Below are 26034 nucleotides of genomic sequence, written 5' to 3'. Positions count from 1 at the left end.
AAATAAATTATGTTTGCGGCCAAATAATCTTTTAATTCCCATTAAACGTTGTCAGAGGAAACAGACACTTTTTCATGGCTTGTGTCTTTTGCTTCCTCCCACATGGGATATTTTGCAGCTAAAAAAAAAAAATAAACCGAATTAAAGCGCGTTATTTTACTATGTAATAATTTGGGGATAGCCGCATCTGAATCTCTACTTGTTGCATTGCAGGGCACAAATACTGCAATTTATTCTGTTCCCTACTGGGCCCCTTGCGATCACTATTAGCTGATATTACTGCACTCAGCCAACTTGCACCACAACACTCACCGTGCAACTTCTACTCTTCTCCCTAGATAAAATAAAGAAATATCAAGCATGTATCGCTAGATCATAGAACATTTTTATTGCATTAGCAAAAAGTAAAGCAAGAGGTCAATTGCCAGTTATTTCAAAAATATGGATAATGCTGTGGGTGAAATAAAATAAAAATATCAGACACATTTTGGAGTGAGCATTAAATTCAAACGCTGATACTTTTTATGGGGCGAATAAATTCACTGTAACAATCAAATCGGAATTGTTTCAGATAATATTTTCTCGATACATAGTGACAGTCACATTTTCCCTTTTTATTTTGTTTACATATATAAACAAGATTTTTCTGTAGGAGCTGGTAAGAAACCTGACACTCAGCTTCTCCCTGTAGCCCTGCACGGTAATTCTCTTTTAGACAGACACACACAGAGGAATAAAAGAGGGGAATTTCTTAATGAATCCTTTTTCTTAATTGCGCTATTAAATCTAACACAGAGAAACTGCATTTTCACTAATATGGAACAAAGGGGATGTTATAATGTGCAGTACAGTGATAACTGTAAATAAAAATAAATATTCTGTTGGTTCCACAGACTGGGGAAGAAAGGAGCAGGCCTCCTTCTTTTGAAAGTTCAGACCTCCAGTGTTGTCCCTCTCCCTCTCTGGGTGGACTTGGAGGTCCTAAACGTGACTGATTCACAAGGCGGGGGGCTCCATCTTGCTGCAACGTGCTCAGCAACTTAATCCCATCCCGAGTAGGGAATGTAGCGATTAATAAATGGGATGTGCAGTGCAGCGCAATCCGTAGGCTTGGACAGCCTGGATCGGCTTCCTGCTGGATGGCAAGCTTTGGATCTTGGATCATATTCAAGGCAAGGTAAGGAGAAATCCGTGTGCGCTTCTGTTACGCACAATGGGAGAACAAAGGCAAACACCCGACTCCCAGTCGTCCGAATAACTTTCTATCAACTCCTAGATTTATCCTCCGATTTTCCCCCATTGCTTTCTTGTCATCTTTTACGCAGCGCGGTTGTGCGTTTTTTTGCGCGCTTAGGATAAAATAAAGGTGCGGTTATTCATTATTTATAGAGCTGCAAATCGCTCGGCCCGGCAGCAGCAACGTGTTTCTAATTGAGATTTTACGGCGAGTACACACGCAGAGGTCCTGGGTACATAACAGAGCGCAAAGTTGGATTAAAGTAAAGGCGGAGAGCGCTGCGCCGGGAGCGGTGTGTTAAAGGGACCGGGGACTAGTTTGGTTTGATTCCGAGCCGCGGACAAATGGACGAGGTTGTTAGCACGGCTGGAGGAGTAAATAGGAGAATGTCATTAACAAAGTGGCGACAGTGAGTGTAGGGAGGGCTAGGAAGGGCCGGGGGGCTACAGAGTAATGTGCGCGGCTGGAGGAGGCAGGAGTGTGGGGGAGCGGGGCACGGTTAGTTCAGGGGATGAATGTGGCTCACATACTGGCTACGGTATCCCAAGGCAGCATGGCCGGCCTGTCCCACACAATATGCACATCAAACACTGCCGGGTTGCTGCCCCGGATCTCCAACTACCAAGCACCATTAACCCCTTGTGCGCAGAGCAGCCCCTCACTAGATTTCATTTAAAAAAAAATACAAATGTTAAAGGGATGTGCTTTGCGTACTCTCTTTCCAAATGTGCCCTACAAATGCCCACATCAGTGTGATGTGACAGCTGCAAGGTACCCAAACATTATGAATTTTCAGAAAATGTTGTCTCAGAATTAATTAACTGCTCATTATGCACTTCATCCTAGTTTCCTTTTACATTTGACAAATTATTGACACTGTAGGCAGAGGGAAATACAGTGTTGCACATCTTTCCTGCACCCCTCTAGCTACATGCAGTGCTGATAACATAGCTATAAAGTATGAATATTATATAGGCGTGGTATAAGGCACAGATATAACACATCATGGTAATGACAATACAATGTCCCTTTCATCTTCAGCAGATAAATGCCACAGACTGCCTCACTGATGGCTACTGGCACATTCTAGGGACATAAATACATAAACTTGACCTGTCAATTTGAGTACAACAATCTGCTAATAACCTAAACTAAACCAGTGTAAATGTATGTAATAGTTATTATAGGTCATTCTCTTTTTCTTCTCTGCATACTTTATAGCAGTAAGGCCTAGTCACTGGCTACTGACCAGTTTGGCAAGTGGCACTTTGGCAATTTTAAAGGGAAAGAAAAATTCTAAACAATGCTTGCTCTCACCCAGTCTGTCTCTGTATTATCTATTCAATAAAATATTTGTCTGCTAAATTCAAATATATTCAAAAGCTGAGCTGAATGAGTCATGTCTCCTTTTCTTGCTCTTGGCATATTATAGGCCATGTAGGCCCTATGCGAAAGCCACAGACCGTCCATTCAAATATATTACCTTTAATACTCTCTTTAATGCTCTGCAACACATGGGGAAATAGCTCCTGAAATAGCTCCAAAATCAATATACCCCTTATATTCTTGGAAACCGATTTAGAAAAACTTTTCTGGTTGCTCTAATGAATACGCCTCTGCGCATTTTACCTAGACAGACTATTACAATACATACAAAATGAGGACAAATTGTGGTGCTCTTAACCCACATGAACAAATCGTGGAGCCTTTAACTCACAAGAAAAGTGCACAGTCTAAGAATTAGTATAATATTGATATATTTGGCTGCATGTTCCTTTACTATTCATTTCTGGCGAGGAAGGTGTTAAGAGCAATGAGGATGCTACCTTCCTGCTTACAGCCTGACACATGTATATGTTTTATAATCCCCTTGTTTGTAGTATTGCCAAGAGCTGCAGCCAGGACAGGAGGGGGAAGCCATGGGGCTGGGTTAGAGGAAGAGGCGGGCTGATGACATTAGTTTAATACATAATTATCAAGGTCCGTAGACCCAAAATAACATACTGTTATACTTGCTGCTCTAAAGTGGCAATTTTATTTGCTGAGATTAAATGGCTACTTCTGTGCTCATTGGTGAACTGGCATTTATGTTTAGGGGAAGAATTCACAGATGCTGTAAAAAGTGCAGAGACTGAGTGTGCATAAGGGTTCTTTCAGTTGTTGCTTTAAATGCATGGCAATGTGGTGCGGCACGGTTTAATAGCAGGCACAAGTGACAGCCTTGCATTGCCTTTCTACGGGTTCGACTAAAAGCCTGGCTAATGGCAAACCTATATTTCTGCCACTCCCAACCCTCATCAGTGAAGCATCACATTAAGGTGCTGCTTGATTAGAGTAATACATAAATCATTTTAAAGGGAAAGCATACCCTCAGGCAAAGCAGCATTGGTGGCTTTCAGTAGGTTTTTACTGAATTCCTCTGAGACAATCTATGGCCCTTGAAACACAATACGTAAACAGTAATAGTAAGTAACAGAGGGACCCCAGAAGATGTTTTCTTTTGTACTGGGCCTGAACTAAATACTTTGATCTGCCCTACCTCAGAACCTACTTTTACAGCAATTGATGGAACATTTAGCATAGCCTTCCTTGTTACATGATGCATAGGAAGTACAGGGCTATTCAGTGGGGATGGATCCATTATGCCAGTGCAACCTAAATTCTTTGTCCCATTACGTCTTTTAAATCTCCATGGTTCACACTCAGATTACTGATTCAAAAAGTAGCCTTAGTCTTCATTAACAAATTATCTTTAACTAATCTAGATGAAAAATATACATGTAAGTAAATATATAACAGCAAAAATGATGGTTTCTTCCAATGTGTGCACACTGACAGGTCTGGAATGCACCTGTAGATTTTCGCCTATTTTTGGGCCCTACTTACAACTAATGGCACATGGGGCATTTGGTCTTTGCAAATTTTCCCTTGGGAAAATTTGCTGTGACAAAGTGAAAAAAATATCCAGTGTGTGCATTTTGTGCTATATACCATGACCTACTTTAAATTACCCTATAAACTGCTATTGTTGGTTCTATGTACTGCAATATATGTTAATCTGGCCTGCTGCATCAGTTATACCTAAACTTGTTAGTCTTACAGCCATTTATATATGTACCTGCACATATAATATATATGGTTTCTTTTATTTATCTTTGTTTGAATGAAGACTAGCAGGGCTATTACTTATGCTAGACATATATATACAGATCCATACTTTAGGGCAGTGGCACACGGGAAGATCAGTCGCCCGTGATAAATCTTCGTTACCGCGGGCGACTAATCTCCCCTTAATGCCATCCCACCGGGCAGAATGTAAATCGCCGGTGGGATGGCATACGCGTCACTTCAGTTTCCCGAAGTTGCCTCGCAAGGAAACGTCGGGCGAAGGGACATTCTTGCCGGTGGGATGGCATTTAAAAGCAATAGCGAAGATTTATCCCAGCCAACTAATCTCCACGTGTGCCACTGCCCTAAATGGCAAATTAATGACAAAAGAAGTTGCTCATACAACCAAATTGGTGAGCAAATAGCACACTAAAATGATGCACAAACAATCAGGTGAAATATCTGATTCTGAATCAGTGGAAACTGATGTATTTTAGGGTGGAAATCTGTGGATTAGCTGCTATAAGATGCGATTGACAAAATTTATCGAGCTGGTGGGGGGCTGTTTGGGCCTTTGTATACTTAAAATGTCAGGGCCTATTTTGAGACCTAGTCCAGAGCTTGACAAGTTTCCCTAGGCCCGTTTTATGATCTAATCTCTGTGCGTTGGTGGCCAAAGTCCCACTCATCTGGTGACTTTACTAAACAAGCAGATTTTACAGTGCATGCCCATCTTAACTTCACCAATAGTCTCTAAAGTATTTGCACTAGGGTGTCATTAACAAACGTAAGTATAATTATTGGACATCATATGCCGTTTTTACCATTAGTTAAAATCTGTGATTTTTGTTATTTTTTTGCCCTAAACAAGACAAAATCTGAAACTGAAAGTAAAGTCACATTCTACTTCCCTGTTCTTCTAAGCACAACCAAAACCGAAGTCCACTGAGAAGCCCTTTGTATAATGAGCCGCTCCAATCCAATCCTTTAGTTGGGGATAGGGAGGTTTTTTTTCCAGTGTACAGCTGATTTGATTGTTCTTTTATGAATCAAAAGGTTTGACTCTGCCCTGTTTTGAATTAAAAAAAATAAAATAAACAAATATATTTTTTTAGTAAGAACAAAGTAAAAATGTTCTGCACAAGCCCTATTCATTGTGCAAAGGTTGTGCAAGTGCCTCTTTAAGTGTCAGAAGGAACAGCAACATGCAGCAATTTTTGTTTTTTTCCCTATGGAGTTTATGTTTAGTGAGTTGAAAAAACAGCAATAACAGTTCCTTTCTCTTTCTTTTTGGCTCGACTGACTGTGATCAAGTAGTCTGTCAGACTGGATTCCCCTCATGAATACATTGATATGGTAGGATGGCCAGTTTTCCTGGTCATATTGCTCTGTAAATAGCAAGGTGACTATAATAAATTCTATGAAAGGTTGGATGACCTAATTTGACAACCCAAGTGATGGGCAAAATTAATCTGATCAAAGGGCACCCAGCCCAAAAGTTAGTTCATAAAATGGCCCATGCAGACCTGCTTAGGTAGCACTGCATCCACTACCTAGTCCCTAATTCCCAACCAACGTTTTTCAGCCTCCCTGCTAGATATCTCACCCAGAACTAACGTTTCGGCTACTCCTGCAGCCACTTTGAGAAAGGCTGCAGGAGTAGCCGAAATGTCAGTTCTTTGTTTTTCACCTAAATTAACTACTAAAATTTGTGATAAGACCTGTATGAAGCGGGCCGTTTTTGGATTGATTGTCTATGTGTTTGAGGACTGCACCCATGCTTCTAGAACCGATTTATCGTGAGTGCTGACCTACTGGGTATTTGTTATATATATATATATATATATATATATATATATATATATAAAGTCTGAAACTACTAAAATTTGTGATAAGACCTGTGTGAAGCGGCCCGTTTTTGGATTGATTATATATATATATATATATATATATATATACATATATTCCATTAAAGGACAAGTCAACCCAAAATATATTTTCTGCCTAATAAAAGAAAACATAATTCTAAGCAACTGTGCTATATACATTCATTATTAATTTGCAATGATTTTTGAATGAATTATATATACATAATTGCTATTAGAAGTAGTGTTTGCCAGTCCTTTTCTATTCTCTGCTCTGGTGGCTCTGGCTTTTGAAACAATCTAACACAAGGCAGCAGACTGACAGACCTGCCTTGCTGGAGGAGACTGACCTTTGCAACATTATTTAAAAAGAAACATCCAGGTATTCAATAAATGCTGCTTTCAATACATAGTAACATATTCACATTGCTTGGAATTATGTTTTCTTTTATTAGGCAAAAATGGTTTTTAGGGTTGACATGTCCTTTAAAGTAATAGGGAACTTACTGTGATGTAGACTATCTGTTGGTTATGAACTCATTCTGGGGGTATAGTTCTCCCTTATGTGTTGGCAGCTGCTAGCATGCCTCTATACTTGTGCCGCATATCAAAATACTTGTGCCCCTGCTTAGAAGAATTTTACACAAACATCCTGTACTGTATATCTGTCTCAAACTGGTGGTATTTCCAAAGGGTCATTCAAGGGTGTGGAGTCAGCAAGAACTTGTAGTTGTGGAAACATGCATGCTATATACCAGGGATCCCCAACCTTTTATTCCCGTGAGCCACATTTAAATGGAAAAAGTGTTGGGGAGCAACACAAGCATGAAAAATGTTCCTGGGGTGCCAATAAGAGCTATAATGGGCTACTTAATAGCCCCTAGACTGACAGCCTACAGAAGGTTCTGTTTGGCATTATACTTGTTTTTTTTGCAACCAAAACTTGCCTCCTTACCAGAAATTCAGTAATGAGCACCTGCTTTGTGGCCCCTGGGAGCAACATCCAAGGGGTTGATGAGCACAATTAACACAATTCAATGTGTGTCAAGAACCATAGTAGCAACGTACAACATTCCTTATATCAAAACAGCACATAAGTACCAATTCCACAACATTATTTTTAATGTAAGAACATTAAAAAGAAGGTGCCCTTGGTGCATTCAAAAGGTTTTAAAATGTCCTACACATCCATAAATCACACTTCTGAGCCCATATCAGTCATTTACTCCATCATTATAATGCAGATCGTGGGAGTAAACCTTTGCAATACAATGTGATTTTTTGGCTGGTGTCTTCCCCTTTGTATCCATTACTGCTGCAACTTTTGTATGTTTTGTATATAGTTCCTTTTGAAAGTCAGAGAGTCAGTGACCATACGATTAACTAACTACACAGGGAGTGCAGAGTTAGAGATCCTGACACGCTGTTTAGAATCACTGACCTTCTGACTTTGAAAAAGTGTTTTTGAGCCAAACATCCAGTTTCAAATAGAAAATGAATGTATATTGCAAAAGTTCTAGCAATAGCACTGAGTAGGCCATACACCTTCAGACCCGCTCGCTTGGTGATTTCGGCAAGCGAGCGGATCTTCTCCCGATATCCCCCACCTACGGGTGGGCGATATCGGGTGAATCCAGGCTAATTTGGTCGTTTGGACCCGGGGCCAAATGTTCGAATTAGAACGACGGGTATAGGCGAAGTCGGATCAGGGACCGCATCAACGAGCCGATGCGGTCTCCGATCCGACTAAGTTTTTTAACCTGCCCGATTATTATCTGGACAATTTCAGACCAGATATCAGTCGGGCATGCCCGTCGTTAGTGCCCCTACATGGGCCGATTAGCTGGTGAATCGGTCTAAGGGACCGATATCGGTAGCTAGAATCAGCCCGCGTATGGCCACCTTACGTTTAAATCAGTTTTTGGGGGTTTAGATCCCCTTCAACACAGGTGTTAGTACTGAAGGTGCATTTTGCCAAAGAAGTATAGCCTAATGCAATTACTTATTCAATACTGTCCAATAATGTTAATAACAACACAGGGGCCACCTGCTGCCGTGGCTATGAACAGGAATGGTAGCTTATCCCACCCAGCAGCATAATAATGCTGACTTTAATAAGATGTGCCCAAGATTTAGTACTTGGGCTCATACACTTCTACTTATGTCACTGATATATACTTAATCTTTATTAGAACTGTTTACTTTTAGCATTCTAGTGGAAACCCTTCCCAATACTACCTGACAGCTTGTCTATAGATGGGATGTGAGCTGAGGCAGTGCAGTAAAATATTTAGCTTTTTAGTTTTTTGTGCATTTTTCTTCATTTAAGAACAAAATGCCATATATCCCTCTCTTTTTTGATAGAGCTTCTTGTTTCTGGGATTGCATAATATTATAATAAAGAATTGTATTTAAGGGGAACAATCATAGAATCAGAACATATCAGAAAAATACTAAGAGAGGTGGAATATATATATATAGTGAAAAGCTACTTTATGGTATTTCCCTTGAAGTGAAGGCACACAGAGCTACTTAGCAGTAGCATGGCTACTTAACACCAGAAAATACTACTACTAGTAATAGTATTTCTTCACCTGTGTATCTTCACCCTCATGTGATGACCCCTTTAGACCCCAAACATCAGTAATATCGGAGCACCTGATAACCTTTTTTTACTGTATACCATTATAAATTTAAGTAATGATTACATTATTTCTGGAGTTCATGAGCAATGCCAAAAAGATAAGATGCTTGAAGGCCTGGCTTGGCTTGGCTTTTTTCACCTTACAGGCTGTAGAGGCCCAAGCCCTTTGGCGTGGCATCAGCAAATATTTTACATATTATGAATATGTTATATTATGAATGATGATTGGACTGGAAATGAGGGATCTGTCAATTTGTGTGTCAAAATAATGAGGTGATGCATTTCTCAAAGGCTTTAGGTTCCATCTGCAGACCAGTCAAATTAAACCCACTTGTATTTATATCCCATGCCAGGTACAATTGGTTGTGTCATGGGTTTACCATGTTTTTTGCCATGCATTTCAAGTCTAGGTAGGGTTGATGTCTCTGATCTTGGGAACAAGCTCTAAACACATACAGTCAGAGGTGTGCAAATTCAACATACTTGTCAACAAAGTATACATTTTAATATTGCTGGATTTTTATTTTTAAAGGGATACTGACATATTTTGTCTAATCCTATCCCCAAAGACAATGTAAAAACACAATCACACAACACTGAGCAAATTTGCTTAAATACAGTAACCCATACAAACCTGTCTGTTGCAGGTATAACAATGAAAACAAAAACTCTAATTCATTGCTAAGGTTTACAGCACCTGTAATATCTCTTAGTTAGGCACCCAATGCACTGCCCACATAACACATCTCTCCCTGAGCCATCCATGACCACTGAATTCCCATGTCTGTTGCATCCACACCCTAAACTTGCACATTATTGCTCAGCCCCCCTTCAAGACTGACAGGACAAGGCTGGTAAACTTCTACCCTAAAACTGTCAGCCTTATAAGCCACCCAATCGTCCATGCCTGATTCATATTAGAGGCAGAGGAAGTTGGATTGCTGGACCATTCCCTTATATAATCGGACGGCAACATAGATTCCGCTGGAGGTTTAATGAGTAGAACTTCAGCCTTGCAGCACCATGGTGCTGAATCAAATTTAGTTTGGGCACAATCTTCAAGGAATTTGTTTGTTCTTTCACCCTAGTGTGTGTGAATGTGATAGGGACCTTAGATTGTAAGCTCCACTGGGGCAGGGACTGACGTGAATGATGTATAATCTCTGTAAAGCGGTGTGGATGTGTTGGTACTATATAAATTCCAGGAAATAAATAGAGTAACTAGGGTCTGGGTGTTCTAGCTGTGCCACTGAAAATACTGTTTTAGTATAAAGAAAAGTAAGTGTAATCCCGAGCAGGAATACCATTAGTTAAAATATGTCAGTTCCCTTTCATACACTAGTGATATTACAGCTGTCACTTTGGTAGTCAGGGGATACTAGGGCTCTAGTTCAGCAACCTGGGACACTTCTAATAGTTATTTTCCTGGCCTTTCAACGTGAGACCGGTGTTTATTAACAGAAAAAGAAAAGTAGTAAAGCTAGTGTGTGCTTTATGGCGATGACTGAAACTGGTATAGAATGGAAGAAACAATTATTTTGGGATATGCATTGACTAAGTGCAGTTGTTTCCTATATAACACTGACATATTTCACAAAGCTTTACAGAGGTTCTACATCATTCACATCAGCACCAGCGGAGCTTACAATCTAGGCTCCTTATCACATTCACTCACTAGGGTCAGTTGTATCAGGAGCCAATGCTGTTGCAGTTTGTCACTGAAAGACCAGGGAGAAATGGCACTGAAAAGGTCAATGGACATTATTGGCATCTATGAAAATAATCCACCAGTCATAATTTTCCTTTTTTCTTAACACAAGCCTGTGGCCTGTTCCTTGGGTAACTTACCATCTTATTATTCACCTCTTGTATCGGTTAGTGGTTGCTTTGTATGTTATTATGTACGTCCATTGTATAAAGCCACTTACTGTACAGCTGCAGAATGTTTGCACTTTATAAATACACGTTAATAATTATATCAATAGGTAGCATGCTAGAGGATTTAATGGTAATCATATTAATGCCTGCCATGAGAAACAAGTTCCCTGAGGCGGGTACGCGCACTACTCCGCTCTCCCAGGGCGCAAAGGGTTAAGGCCGCGCTTCTCACACAAAGCGCATCCCGGGCGTCACGTGATCCGAGCTCCCAGCGTGACCTTTCACCTCTCCTCCAGTGTTTTATTGAGAGTCCCTATTCTTCCTCAGCCGCTGCCCTCCCTACTCCCTCCCTTCGCAACTCGTGTCGAGTTCGGGCCTCGGAGAATCCCTGCCCGGGCCCCGTGACGTCACTAACGGTCAGGACTTCCATTCGGCGAATCCATCTCCTGCTAATCAGAGCCTTCAGAGGCACTCAGAGGGAAGCGTGTGCTTGTTGGGCTTTGGGCTCTGAGACCAGCTGCTATGCATTGTGGGTAGCTTCATTTCACTGTGTGTGTGTGTGCTGTGCATTGTGGGTAGCTTCATTTCACTGTGTGTGTGCTGTGCATTGTGGGTAGCTTTATTTCACTGTGTGTGTGCTATGCATTGTGGGTAGCTTCATTTCACTGTGTGTGCTGTGCATTGTGGGTAGCTTTATTTCACTGTGTGTGTGTGCTGTGCATTGTGGGTAGCTTTATTTCACTGTGTGTGTGTGTGCTGTGCATTGTGGGTAGCTTTATTTCACTGTGTGTGTGTGCTGTGCATTGTGGGTAGCTTTATTTCACTGTGTGTGTGTGCTGTGCATTGTGGGTAGCTTTATTTCACTGTGTGTGTGTGCTGTGCATTGTGGGTAGCTTTATTTCACTGTGTGTGTGTGCTGTGCATTGTGGGTAGCTTCATTTCACTGTGTGTGTGTGCTGTGCATTGTGGGTAGCTTTATTTCACTGTGTGTGTGTGCTGTGCATTGTGGGTAGCTTTATTTCACTGTGTGTGTGTGCTGTGCATTGTGGGTAGCTTTATTTCACTGTGTGTGTGTGCTGTGCATTGTGGGTAGCTTTATTTCACTGTGTGTGAGTGAATGTACCTAACCTGCTCTGGCTCTGATGCTGCTACGAAACAGCTCCACGCTGCTTTCTATTTTCTTGTCGACAATTATATTATTGTTTATTTACCAGAGTTTAATCTGTGATTTTTTTGTTATTATACCAGTTTTTCTATAACCATTTGCAAGTCCCTACAAATACAACTGTGCAAGGTTGTGAAGCCTCTGGCCTTAATAGTGTAACAGCACCCCCTCCAACAGATACTGGGAGTCCAAAACAGCTGGAGGGCTGCAGGCTGAACATTCCTAATAAGTGTTTTGGATGTTTGATTGTAAATAAACCTGCTTTTTTTTTATCTCACATGTCAGGGGACCCAAGGCCCCTTTACCATCCCATAAGACTTGTCCTGCCTGTTTTATAGGAAAAAAACTAAGTTTATGTGGGTGGGATACATTACTAATATGTATGTATATCTTTATTTATTTATAAAGCTCTAATTATGTACACAGTACTGTACAGTAGAATATATTAATACAAACAGGGTTATTAAGATAATAATAGATACAAAGTATAACAGTAAATACAAAATACAGTTGCAATAAGTATGTATGCAGCGCTGTACAGTAGAATACATCAATACAAACGGGGTTATTAAGATAGATAAATACAAAGCATAACATAAATACAGTTGCAACAAGTCAAAGACACAAGAGGATGGAGGTCCCTGCCCCGTAGAGCTTACAATCTATATGTACTAAATATTATATCTAACAAGGAAACATGCAGGCTATTAATATGTTTATGTGTAGAACTTATCCACAAACCTTTTTAAATGTAATTGCTTACTGTGTTAGTATTCCACAGTCCTGTTTCCTTAGGAAATTCTCATAGAGTCTGCCAGAGAGACAATTTTTCTAACAGCCACCTTCATTTATCTTTTAATGTGTTAGCAAAAAAAGAAGAAATACATTTCCTTGAAGGTACAAAAAAAATGTAAACAAATTGGTAGCTCCATAACTGTTTTTGAAAATGAATTAAAAGTCAGTATAATAAATATTTGATTTTCAGCCTGCTACATGTAAGACTTGTTACATGCCGACACCTTTAAAAAAAAAAAAAAAAATCACATTTCATACATATATTTTTAATTATATATACATAACAAATAAATTATAAATACAGATATGAACATACAACTTCCCAGAAATACACAAACGGGAATAAATGTGAATCCACATATGTGGTGGTCAAGGTTCAGTGATCAGTGCAAGACATTCCTGAGTGTGGACCCTAAAAAAATGTCTGCATGCTGATAGGACCGTGCTAAATCTTTTACAACAATAAATAATATAAAACCCACAGCTTTTAAAATGAACATTGGCATTTACATTTGGCACATTGAGTGTAAATTCACGGTACTGCTTTTTTTATACTGTTGCTTAAGATTTCCACTTAGAGGAATGATTTTTATCCAACCACATGATTTTATCATTTTCTTATTCTAAAAGTAAAATAAGGTTGATTTTACTATAACACATTTTTGTAAAGGAAAAAATCATGAACTAAAATTTTTATATACACTTTTTTATTAGGGGATGACACGACAGTATTGTCTAAAAATACTTCCAAGCCCAGCTCAATTGTGTAGAATTTTTGGTGCCTTATTAACCCTTGATAATTATGCCCCAAAGATTCTAATTTACATAGGATAGATATATTTTTTTTGCAACAATTTGACATTGCGTGTCCCTAATTTGCCTATTAAAATTGCAAGTATGTAAATTAATATGACAGCAGGTGAAATCTGTCAGTGACTTACATCATCAGTGGTTACATCCAGAAAAGAACCTCACTAATAAATTGTTAAATATGTAAACAACTGTAAAAATAACACATTTATTAAATATTTAGAACAGTTTAATGGTTTAATGGATCTTTTTTTCCTATAATAGTGACGGTTCTCCATTAAGCAGCCCATACAGTAGTACTGTAGCAATAGTACTGTATGACATTTATGTAGTCTCTATACTTCACAAATGGTCTTATTTATTATTTTTTTCATACACTTATTACATGTTTTTAATGATTTAATTCCTTAACTCTTTTTACATTTAGGCTACTGAAAGACAGTGTGCTTAAGTTATTTGCAGTAGGAATAGAAATATTAGATTGAGAAAGCACTATTAGAAACCATACTATAGGGAAAAAATTATTTGAATATTATAAAACGTCCACTGCAGTGTGGGTGCATGTATTTTTATGACAGGTTTCCTTTTACTATAGAAATGTGTTTTTTTTTCATAAACAACCTGTCTTATGAAACATACATATTTCTTTCAGAAGTATTATGCTGAGGAATATGTTGGTGTATCATTAAAAAAAGTTCTAATATTAGTACATTAAAAAGTATGGGATCTATTATCTTGAATCTGATTAGTAAGAAAATTCTGACATATAGCAATGCCATTTCCTTTAATAAAAAGAGTCTCCTGTGCTTCCTGTAAATAAGATAGAAAATTCAATATTGGTTGCAATATACAGAGATATATTTGTTTTATTGTTTACATGTTTTTAGTTGCCTGGTCCTGTGTGTGTGTGTGTGTGTGTGTGTATATATATTATTACAGATATTGGATCCCTAATCCGGAAACCCATAATCCAGAAGGCTCCGAATTACAGAAAGTCCGTCCCCATAGACTCCATTTTAATCAAATAATTCAGAATTTTAAAACTGATTTCCTTTTTCTCTGTAATAATAAAACAGTACCTTGTAATTGAGCCCAACTAAGATATAATTAATCCTTATTGGAGGCAAAACAATCAATTTGGGTTTAATTAATGTTTGATTGATTTTTTAGTAGACTTAAGGTATGGAGATCCAAATCCAAAATACCCTTGGTCCCAAGCATTCTGGATAACGGGTCCTATACCTGTATATAATATGTAAATGAAGTATTGAAATCTGTGGGTGCTTTTAAGGCCATTTTTTACTCAGCTGCTTTTTCAGATAATTGAAAAAAATAGGTGTAATTTTACTCGTGAATAGTACACCGTAGAAATGAAGCACCAGTTGCTTTTATTAATGTGTGCAGTTGGCCGATCAGAGCTAATTGCTGATTGGTTGCTATGGGTTACTTTTCCCAAGTAACATTACACCTGTTCCCTCAACCCCCACTGTCAGTCGTCCTGACTGGTCACATGAGCATGTGCCCCTTGAATCCCTGTGATAATTAGATAAATCTGTTTGTATGGTGCAATCAGATCCATCACTAGCATTTGAGAAGAGGCTCGACCAAGAATTGCATCTTGCTCCATTTAGATGTGCTTGGAGCAACTTTAGCTCATTTTTCAAATTTTTCTTTTATGAAATAAGTTGAATCGCACAGTTGCATGATTTTAGAAGGATCAAGATGTGTTGCTGCACATGCAGAAAATTAAAACTGCCATTTTGGAGCTTTGAGTGTTTCTGTTTCCTGAAGTTCTCTATTACCCTGTGATAGCACATGATACATGAGATCTATAGGTTTCTTTGTTAATGGATTTCTTGTGTTCTGCATGCCTTTTGATACAGTGCTATGTAAAAATTACTGTTGAACCCAAGGTCTGTTGGTCTTGAGAATTCTTTTGGTGGTGGATAGAGAATTGGCTGTAGAATTCTGTATAGAGAGTAGTTTTCTATGGTTTATCCTCTGATTGGCATATGATAATAATGGGTGTGGCGGAGCGTTCTGTATTGGGGACACTTTTATTTAATCTATTTACGAAGGAATTAGAAGTAATCAAATCAGTATTTGCTGATGGTTTCAAATGGAGGATGATAAAATACATGCAGAACTCTTGTTTGTAGGGAACATCTGAATCTGATGATCTAAGCAGACAATATTGTCTATATATAAGTGTGAGCTTTTGCATTTTGCGGCTCAGAATAATTGTCCCAAAAATTTCTGAGTTAGACGGTTAGAAACTATAAAATCTGTGCAAGTAATGTATATCGTACTATATCCTTGGGGGACCTACAGTGGAAGCCACTTTCGTATGATTGGTGTCTGCCAAATATTTCATGTTTAGAACATCCTTTGATTTGTTATTTTTAGGGTTTATCCTACAATTTTAGTCTTAATGTTAGTTCCAGATCATTGCATTTAAACGCATGACCGATATCCAAACTCATCGGAAGAAGGCTACAATCTAAACGTTTATGGTCAACTTAAGGCCAATGCCAGTGGTGGGTCAATTAAATGAAGCAGCTGTGATTAGAGGCTTGTCCTGCACTTTTTGGCTGGCATTTCTGAATTTTGCTGTTGGGTGTATACAATTGCTGACCTTTTATTGTTGGCTACAGAGCTTGCCCATGCCATCTTTTTTCCTGATGCTAAGTATCCCTTTAGCTGGGCGCATGGGCAGTACAATAAGGGTCAAAAAGGTTATGTAATGTGCATACAGCCCTCCTCCAGGGCAGTGCATGGGATATCTGGGGGAAATGGATGGTGGCTCCTTGCTCTCCAGAAAAATGCCATGGGCCAGATTATTTTTTTTTAAAGAGGCAATCCAGCCCAGTGTAAACCGTCAGCAATAATAATCTCCGGAGGGTCTATACTTAATTGGCACCTGTAGTGTTTTTTTACCTTTCATTCTCCTTTAAAGGACAATGTAAGTTAAAAATCAATATTAGCCCAGAGCAATTGACTAGTTATATACATATTCTCACCTAAACCATTCCGTTCTTATTAGGTGCAATAAGATCTAGCAATCCAGAAATCATTTTCATTTCTAAAGTAAACTGACAGGAGAGCTCCCCTTTTCCTTTGTATTTACAAAAACTTGAATACAGGGCAAGCACATATGCATTTAAATTTCGTCCTAGCTCTGCACATGTTCAGTGTAATGAATAGATTTTGCCTGCAAGCAGTGACAATCCATTAAGGGATAGTTAATAAGGGAGGCGCATGTGCAGTAAGTGAAAGCAGCAGGGAAACTGACATAGTGGCCAAATAATATGGAGACTCCTAACTTGGCCTATTTTGCATAAAATCACTGCACAGTAAAGGTGCTCGATTAAAATATAAACCAGTGTTTCAGGAGAGGGGTTAAATACAAACTTATGGGAGATATTTTAAAGTAATCTTTTATTCTCCATTTTAAGGGATAGTGCCAGTAACCATGCCTCAAAACAACAATAAGTTGCAATGACCTGTAGATGCTCATAGTTCTTAAAGAAACTATGGTAAGAAAACTATGGTAGGATGGCTAGGAGGAGGAAATCTATTTCTAGGGAGTGCAGTTCCGATGCCAAGAAACCACAAATGTAAATAGGACCACAAGGTTTTAGACCTAGGGCTTCTTGAGTTAAGCTGACATACATGGTAGTGTGTTCTTGTTGGGTGAGTAGCCAAAAGAGCAGATCATGGTTGCCAAAATGCTAATGATCCAATTGGGCCAATGAGCAAATCTTATTGGAGACAATGCAGTCCTTAATCAGTGGGATTTTTAAATTTGTTTCATGCAGTTTTTAAGGACACGTATGGACCCACAAACATAGTACTTTTCTGTACTAGCAGAAAACTCAAGAAAAAAAAATCCCATGTTTGAACACCGTCCATTTCAAAAACAAAGAGGTGAATTAGAACTGGGATAAAACATATGCTATTCCAGATATCTGAGTAGCACATGTATGTTGCTTACAAAACACATTGTATTGTAACATGCTCACTTTCATGCCTGCAGCCACCTAAAACATTGCTTTAAACTGATTTTGCTCTGCTGATCTTGCGATTGCTGCTCTGATCTCTAGAACAGCGAAGATACAATAGACTAGAACCTGAGTGCATGAATGTCAGTGTGAGTGCCTTTACCTGCAGATGAACTCTCTCTTTATGTATATATATTTGTGCATTAATGGTACAGATGTCCCTAGGCAGTTCCTGCATCTAAATGAACCATTGCAAAGGGGGAAAAGACTTCAAGCTTTCATTTCTGCAATCCATAAGTCTAACACCGGGTGTAAGAGACAACCCTTTGTCTGCTGAAATAGAGAGGAAAAAAACCAAATGTTTCTACAGTATCTGTTTAACAGTTCTCAGAAATTGCAGTTATGTGGTTGTTGTCTGTGGTTGCAGTTTTGGATTCCCTGTTTGTTTTTTTTGTTTTTTTTCCTCCTTCACTTAATAACTTCGAGAGCCGTGGCCAGTCGGTATGTGTATATGAAGATTAGATGCGTTACGTGTGTGAGGTGGATGAGTCTGTTTGAATACAACTGATAAATAGCAGTTCTTCTTCCTCTTTACTCACAAGTGCACAGGAAGAGGGTTTCTACCGAGTTCCTGTTGAATATTAGCACATTAACCATTCACTGTTGGGAAGGCATGCAAGCCTACCTTATGTTTTACACCACATACTGATACTGGTTAAAAAAAAGGCAAACCTAGAATGAGATTCTGAAATAAGGCATTTCAGCATGAAATATTTTATAGAAAAGGAATCATTGTGCAACATTGTATTTATTCTTTGCTGAACATTACCATTATTTCTGTATGCCCTGCAACTGTTGCCAGTGGCATAGAATCCTGGAATGGTTATATCTGAGCTGATAGGAAAATGGTGATGCATTGTTGTACATCACTATTGCCATCATCATCATTTATTTATAGAACCACCAGGTTACGCAGGACTTTACAATCATTTTATAACAAGGGTTTGGTTCAGAAATTCAGCAAGTGTTTTGCTGAACCAAATATAAACCCCTAAAATCATGTTCTTGACAACAAGTGCAACATTTTTTTTTTTTTCAAATATGCAAATTGAGGTACAGGCCTGGTATTCAGCCTAATCCAAAAATTAAGGATTAATGCATGTCCAACTGTTTATAACAAATGGGATACATACTTATAAGTGACTTTCTTTGAACTCTGTGTACTTAATATAAAAGCAATGTAAAAATTAAGTACTATGTACATACTGGGTGTGTGCAAAAATAAGGTATTTTTTTTAATTAATTTGGAAATGATTCTTATTCATGTGTGGTTTGAGGATTGTGCATAGAGAGTTCAGTTGTCTTGGTAAACTTGTTCAAGTGCTGGAGAGAATTGATCAGTCCAAATAAACTGGAAAATATAAATAAATAATACAGGTAATATTAAAATTTTAGGAAAGAAATAATTACTGGGGGGTGGCTTTTTATTTTTGTTTTGAATAGTCATTCTTCAGTGTTTATAATAGCTAACCTCAGCCCAGACCTGCTCAGGGTACTATTTTATTGAGAGCTGCACTGCCATCTTTTCTTTGTGGCTACATATGCAGTAGAGTACATTTTTTGTTGTTGTTCTGATTTTGCACCCCAGATTCCAGTTGTACCCTACTGTGCATGCACGCTGCCCAGGGAAGCAGAAACGGGTCCCTTGGATAAAAGACAAGATTGCAGCAGGGGTCTAAATAGAGTAGTTGGTGTTTCATCAATCTAACAAAATGGCAATTGCCCTTTTATATTCGCATTTATGTAGCTGTTGACTGCAACTGCTATATTTGCTATAGTTTTCATGCATCACAAAAGTTACTTGGTTGGTGGCACAAATCTATTTGAAAAAATTCTAAATTGCTTGGCTTTTGTAGTTATAAGGGTTTTATGCATACAACTACAATTTCTAGAGACAGTTATCTGAGAGATGGAACCTTCCAGCAAAGATCCTAGGAGCCCTTGCTTAACAGGGCCATTTATATAGAGGGAACAGGCAGGCATTCCATTGTTGAGTGGAGTTAATTAAAGCCTTCAGTGTTTCTGAGTGGGAGGGATAAGGTAGTAAACAAAACAAACAAGTTAAACTCCTCTAAATTGTTAGCTCATTGCCCTTTTATTCTGGATAGTTCTGCAGAGAATGCCAGAAGCTGATAAATTATAGAAAATTTCCTGGCGGAATGTAAAACAGTAAACTGCCAATTTTTATGTAGTAGCCACCTCACTGCTGTAGAAAAATAGCCCCTTAAATTCTCTTTGATAAATTGGGAATTCATGTAATATTTGTGACAGGGAAGATGCAGTGTAAAATGAATTTCACATTAACCTTTTTTTTCCCCTTCTTTTATCTGCCATTTGGGTACCGATATCCTGATAACAGAAGCTTTTTATGAGTTCAAATTTAAACAGTCTGTGATTTAAAGCAAACATTTAAGGGCTATATAACTGCCAGCAAGTGAATGAGGAAATTTGAAAATAGAATGAAAAGTATTCTTCCAATAAAGTGCTGCTATTGCATTTAAGCATTTTAGCATTCGCTTTTTTTGTTTTTTTTTCTGGACCTGGGGTTTCCGATAAGGGATCTTTCTGTAATTTGGATCTCCATGCCTTAATATACCCAATAGGATTGTTTTGCCTCCAATAAGGAATAGTTATATCTTAGTTGGGATCAAGTACAAGGTGCTGTTTTGTTATAACAGAAAAAGGAATTAATTCTTGTAATGTAAATTATTTAATTAAAATGGAATCTATAAATAAAAGGTTTCCGCACAACAGATCCTATACGCAGTAGCAGATTTGCCAGAGAGAACTTGCAGTCTGGAGGAACTTGGGAAATGTGTTTGAAGAAAAGGTTAAATTGTAGGAGATTAACTACCTACATTTACATACTAGTTTAAGAGTGCATGTATGGGATTTCTTATCAGGAAACCCCGATATCCAGAAAAAGCCAAATTACAGGAAGGCCATGTCACATTTTAAGCTAATATTTTTGTTTAAATGTTTTCATTTTCTCTGCAATAATAAAGCAGGACCTGGTACTTGATGGGAACTAAGCTGCATGAATACAGATATTTGTGGCATATTGGGTTTATTTAATGCTTAAATGTTTTTAGCAGAATTACAGAGCCACTTATCTGAAAACCCCAGGTCCCAAGTGCGCTGTAGCAAGCTTTGCTGTTCTGTCTAGCAATACAATACTGAGCAGCATCTTTCAGTTGCACGGACAGGGCCCTCACACATAAGCATTTTATTTCATGCATCTGAGATGCAGTTGTGAGTGCCCCTAAATGTGTAACCTAATTAATTGTATTCTATTCTGCCCCATTATATGAGGCATGCAGTTCGCTATTTTAGCACAGATGTACCTGTTTTTCTTTATGCAAAAAAAAGTCTGCATTTCATTTTGAATATATTTAAATTGACAAATGTAGTTTGCATAAAAATAATTGCAATATACGTCTTGATGCTTTCATGCACGTGCAAACGCTGTGTGCGAGGGCCCTTACTCAGAGATGTGAGTGGCCGTGCAAGTGAAACACTTATAAAGGAAGATGCAGCAAAACACATGCACCATTTCTCTATTGAAAACAAACAGATGGGACAATTTAAAAAAAAAATAAAAAAATCTTATCACCGGCCCCATAAAAGTTGCTGTTGAAAAGAGTAACATTAAAATACAATGTGCTGTTATGTACAGTAATAGTTTGCATTGTATACGTTACCATATCTTATTAGAACACAGGGTCTGGGAATTAATTTTTATTTTGCACCAATGAGTTCCTTATCAAGATTCAACAGGAGTTAAAAACATATTAAATTCGCTTTCCCTGCCTCTTAAAAAACACTATTGCGTATCTTAACTGCCATCACGATGCACGTAAAATTCTGTATGCTAATTGCTCTCTGGTGTTTAAATGCATTCTAATGACACTATGCTGAATGGGGGTTGTGCTGGGAAATACTGTACCATTAAAAAATATTTTTAAAGTTATATATAATATTTATATTGGATTGGTATAGTTTTTGTTAGCTTGCTAGTGTCATTTGCACTCCAGCCCTTTTATATCTCCTCAACCTCTACTCCTTGATTGTAAGTTCTTTTGGGTAGGGCCCTCTTCACCTCTTGTATTGATTATTGTTTGCTTTGTATTTAATTCTGTATGTTCAATGTATAAATCTATTTATTGTACAGGGCTGCGGAACATGTTGGCATTTTATAAATACTAATAGTAATACTAATACAGGTGTGGGATTTGCTATCCTGAAACCTGTTAGCCCGTAATTCTGAACTTTCTGGATATCTCCCATAAACTCAATTTTAATAAAATATTATTTACCTTTTCAATTAAATAATAAAACGGTGCCTTGTATTTGACCCCAACTAAGATATAATTAATCCTTATTGGAGGCAAAACAATCCTATTGAGGTTAATGCTTAAATGATTTTTTTGTGTACTTATGTTCCAAATTACCAATTTAGAAAACCCCTGGCACGAGCATTTTGGATAACAGTTCCTTGCTTTTCCTTTTTGGGGGGTCAAACCCCACTTTATAGTCCTTGGAACAACGGACATGTTTATGGGTTTAGGGTGGTAAGAAAATTCTCCAAAAAATTTTCTGAATAATATTTCTGTACCCAGCTCACTTGAAAAGCATTTTGGGGTTACAAATGATTTATTTGTCTTTTTTGCCCTTTACAGGTTTTTGTAAATAAGTGAATGAGCTTGTTGCAGGACATTTTTATCTTACATTCTATAACAGACCAAATCATTTGCACATGTAAAATAAACACAATTTTCTATACATATTTTTTTTTAATCTTATCCAGCACTATGACAATAACGATAATAAATGTAATTTATAAAGCTTTTTTCTCTTAATAGAACTTGTATTTACACATTAAAAAATTATATAGTATTAATGAGGACAAGCAGTTAACTCCATTATAGTTCGCTAAGGGGTATCTGCTAAGGATTATATAAATACAAGAGGAACCAGCATAAATCGGCCCAAGTTCTCTATTTCAGACTGGAGAAATATTTTGGAGAGCAGCGGGGGAGGCCTGTAAGGGAGGTGCTGGGTTATATAGCAAGGAAATGCAGCAAGTTTGCACTAGTCTCATTTCTCTTCCAGGCACTGCCATTTGCAAGCACAAAACAAAAGTGGAAGGGACAGGGGGGTGGAATCAGTCAGAATACTGGAAATTAGGATCTTTATTTATACCAGTATATAATGTACAGAGTGAGGGATCAAGTCTGCATATTTTTTACTCTGCTCCCTGAAACGACTAATTAGATACAATCAGTGCCATGGATTCCTGATGAGACGATCATTGATTTTTTTATTTATAGCATTATGGTTCTAATGAGTAATAACACAGTGCACAATTACAGTGTCACGAGTGTGAATGAAACCAATGTTAACAGGTATGCTGGACAGGCACTGATGGTGGCATTTAAAAGGCCAGTGATCCAAATAAATAAATTAAATAACGTATAGAATCTTTCTTATGGGATGTTTTCTATAGTACTACAGATGTGGACAGAGAATTATGAATGACGTTGGACCCGATCGTTATCCCTTAAGTAGAACTACTGTCTATCTGTTAGGATTGATAGGTAAAGTGACTCCTAAAGATTCCAGGCTCCGTTCTGTGGCCTACAGAATGATATTGCAATCTGACAGGCTCATTTACTTTAAGACATTGGCAAATTTGCCCCATGCGGTAACCCATAGCAACAAGAGATTTGCTTTTTATTATCTTATCTGCAGCTGACTGACAAACTACAGACAAACCTCAATTTTATACTCTGATTTTAAGTTTTCTCTCATTTTACACCAATTTTATGGTCCCACCAATACATTATGCCTAAAGTATTTCCCAGAATTTACATTTTCCAGAAATTCACAATTTTTTTCTGGTCCCCTGAAAAACATAAAATGGGAGTTCTACTGTAATTGCTAATAGGTTGCTATGGATTTCTCTGCCAAGGTACCAGTCTTGCCCAATGTTAGTAGATGAGTTAAAATATTTCTAACATAATTTAAAGTTTCTGAGCCGTTTGGAGATGGTTGAAACTTTAGTTTATCAAGAGCAGTCTGGTAGGCATGGCCATACTTACAGCTGTTGTGTCTGTATAGATACTTGTTTATTAGACTTGAGATTAAAGTAGAATGATATTTGACAGTCACTTGTTCATTAGAGCTTACAATCTAAAAGATTTCCCTTCCCTCCCCTAAACCTTAATGAATTGCCAAGGGGTGCAGGCTACTGGCTAAATTGACAAGACTTGTTTGGGGTCTTTATTTCATATGAGCTTTATTAGCAGAGTGAATCTGATATTTGTAATGTTTATCTTGTTGAAGTAGTTAAGTAGAATGCCTCTGCAGTTGGTTTATCAGATCAATCACATAGGGACCTGACACACTATGACTTAGGGCTACAGACTGGAAGGGAAAATAATTTCTAATTATACCCAGTGTTAATAGGTATGTTCAAAACTGATCTCTGGTGGCTAAAAAGTGCACCCTGGGGGTGGGGAGGAGGGGGAATTTGGGGAATTCTACAAAACTAAAGTCAATTTTACTTTGGAGTTGTAAGCTATAGCCACCAATTACCTTTTAGCTTTGACTGGTCAACAGCAGTAAGACTAATGAAAGCAAAATCCTAATTGGTTGCTGTGGGTTACAGCTCCAGAATAAAATTTACTCCAGTTTTATGAAACTATTTCATCCAGTGTTAAGCTGAATGGATTTGTAACTTTTCCCCATATGTGTTACCTCAGAAATACTGGGGTGCAGTTTTAGCACCTCAAGGTCTTCCTAACAGGTCAGAATTGTAACAGGTGCTGAGCAAGGCTCTCATGTTAAATAGCCTTGTTTTGTGTCTTTCCCATGATTCAGTTTTTTTTTTTTTTTATGAAAACAAGTTAATTGCTTGTCTGGCTATAATTAGGAATTATTTTTTCTACAACTATTGCATGCATGACAAATGTTCAGGCATCTGCAGCTGATTGTAGCACTACATCTTGCTAATGTGACTTATGCCTATGAAATCAAAGGAACCTATAATCTGCATTTATTCTGTCAGACAAAAAAAAAAATCATAGACTAGTGAATGTGTCCCATGGCTATCAGGCTTTTGTCCTACCTGTTATTTACTAAGAATGCTTTTTAATAAAGGGTTCAGCATATACAGTAGTTCTGTAAATGCAATAAAAAGTGTTTACATGCTCCTGAGGTGAAACAACACTATAAAGTCCTTAGGGCTTTAAAGGAGATGTAAACCCCAAATGTAATATTGTGTAATGAAATAATATATAATTCTAAGCAACTGTTCACTATACGCGAATATCACATTTTAAGTTTTGTCTGTAAATATAACTTCAATAGTATGGGTCCCTTTCTGTTCTCTGGCTATGACTATTAAAACGATATAACATTAGGAAGCATGCTAGGCTATGTATCTGTTTGTTTGAAGTGTATACCCTTGTATTGCACAGCTCTGCACAACATGTTGGTACTTTATAAATATATTTTAACAATAAAGATTGAGCTCTGCTACATGAGAGGAACCAGTAGTCCAGAAGGGCCAAAAATACTGCTTTTAATAGTTACATTAGAATGTAAAATATAAGTTTTACCTCTAATTGCTCCTCAACTATGTGTGCAAAAAAATTCTGTTGTGCACAAACTTCTTGGTGCACACTACAATTTGTTGTGTGTGCTGGCCTCAAAATATGTGTGCCTGCACACAGCTTAGGCTGATGCCACACGTGGCGTTTTTACGCTGTGTATTTTCTAATTCTCTCGGCGGCTGAAAAACGCATGATATCATCATCCATAGAAACTTGAAAAGACTCGAAGGAAACCACACAATGTGTAAATACGCTAGAAAACGCCTTACCACGGATTTTTTAAGCGTTTGCCGAAATACGCCGTTATTTGCACAGCAACCTATTCCTATGTATACACAAAGGCAGATGCCAGACCTAGCGGAAATACGCAGCGTTTTTTACTATTTCGCACTATTAGCACCATGGGAAACGGGATTTGCTACGTCATCAGTACTAGGCTGAAAAACACCATAGTCAGGGGCTGTGTGGCTTGTGCAGCGTTTTTAGGCTGAGAAAATACGCAGCGTAAAAACACCACGTGTGGCATCAACCTTACAGAGAACATTGACATGTATATAATATCTATCTATATATATATATATCTATATATAATGTATGTGTGTGTGTCATGTGAAAGACAGACAGTTGGAGATAGGGATGAACACTTCCCCTTTCTGCCATTTCACAATAACTGCTATCTTGTAAATGAGCTGCCCTCAGGCTCAAACCAGTGGCATTTCTTGGGCACAGAAGCCAGCTGGCATTAGGGATACTGAGCTAAAAAAGTGCACTTTGCCCAAATGATGCCAAATATTTGCCAATGCCCACTAGGTTTGTGTCCAGGGACAATTTTAATTTGTTTTTATCCTTCCCCCA

General features: G+C 38.0%; 1 protein-coding gene across 3 annotated transcripts in view; it reads left to right on the top strand.

The window, feature by feature from the left end:
* The first annotated feature begins 943 nt into the window (after positions 1–943).
* The window catches only part of mllt10 (MLLT10, histone lysine methyltransferase DOT1L cofactor), a 137009-nt gene continuing 111918 nt past the window's right edge, over positions 944–26034 (top strand). The window contains exon 1 of one of the 3 annotated variants that reach the window (XM_012965640.3): positions 944–1177. In XM_012965640.3, coding sequence (XP_012821094.1) covers positions 1084–1177 — 94 coding nt within the window. In that variant the 5' untranslated portion in view covers positions 944–1083. The remainder of the gene's footprint in view (positions 1178–26034) is intronic. The other 2 variants (XM_012965637.3, XM_004915433.4) reach the window with 2 other exon arrangements.

Source organism: Xenopus tropicalis, chromosome 6, assembly GCF_000004195.4.
Source record: "Xenopus tropicalis strain Nigerian chromosome 6, UCB_Xtro_10.0, whole genome shotgun sequence".
Lineage (NCBI taxonomy): Eukaryota > Metazoa > Chordata > Amphibia > Anura > Pipidae > Xenopus > Xenopus tropicalis.
This window is presented reverse-complemented; position numbering and strand designations above follow the sequence as displayed.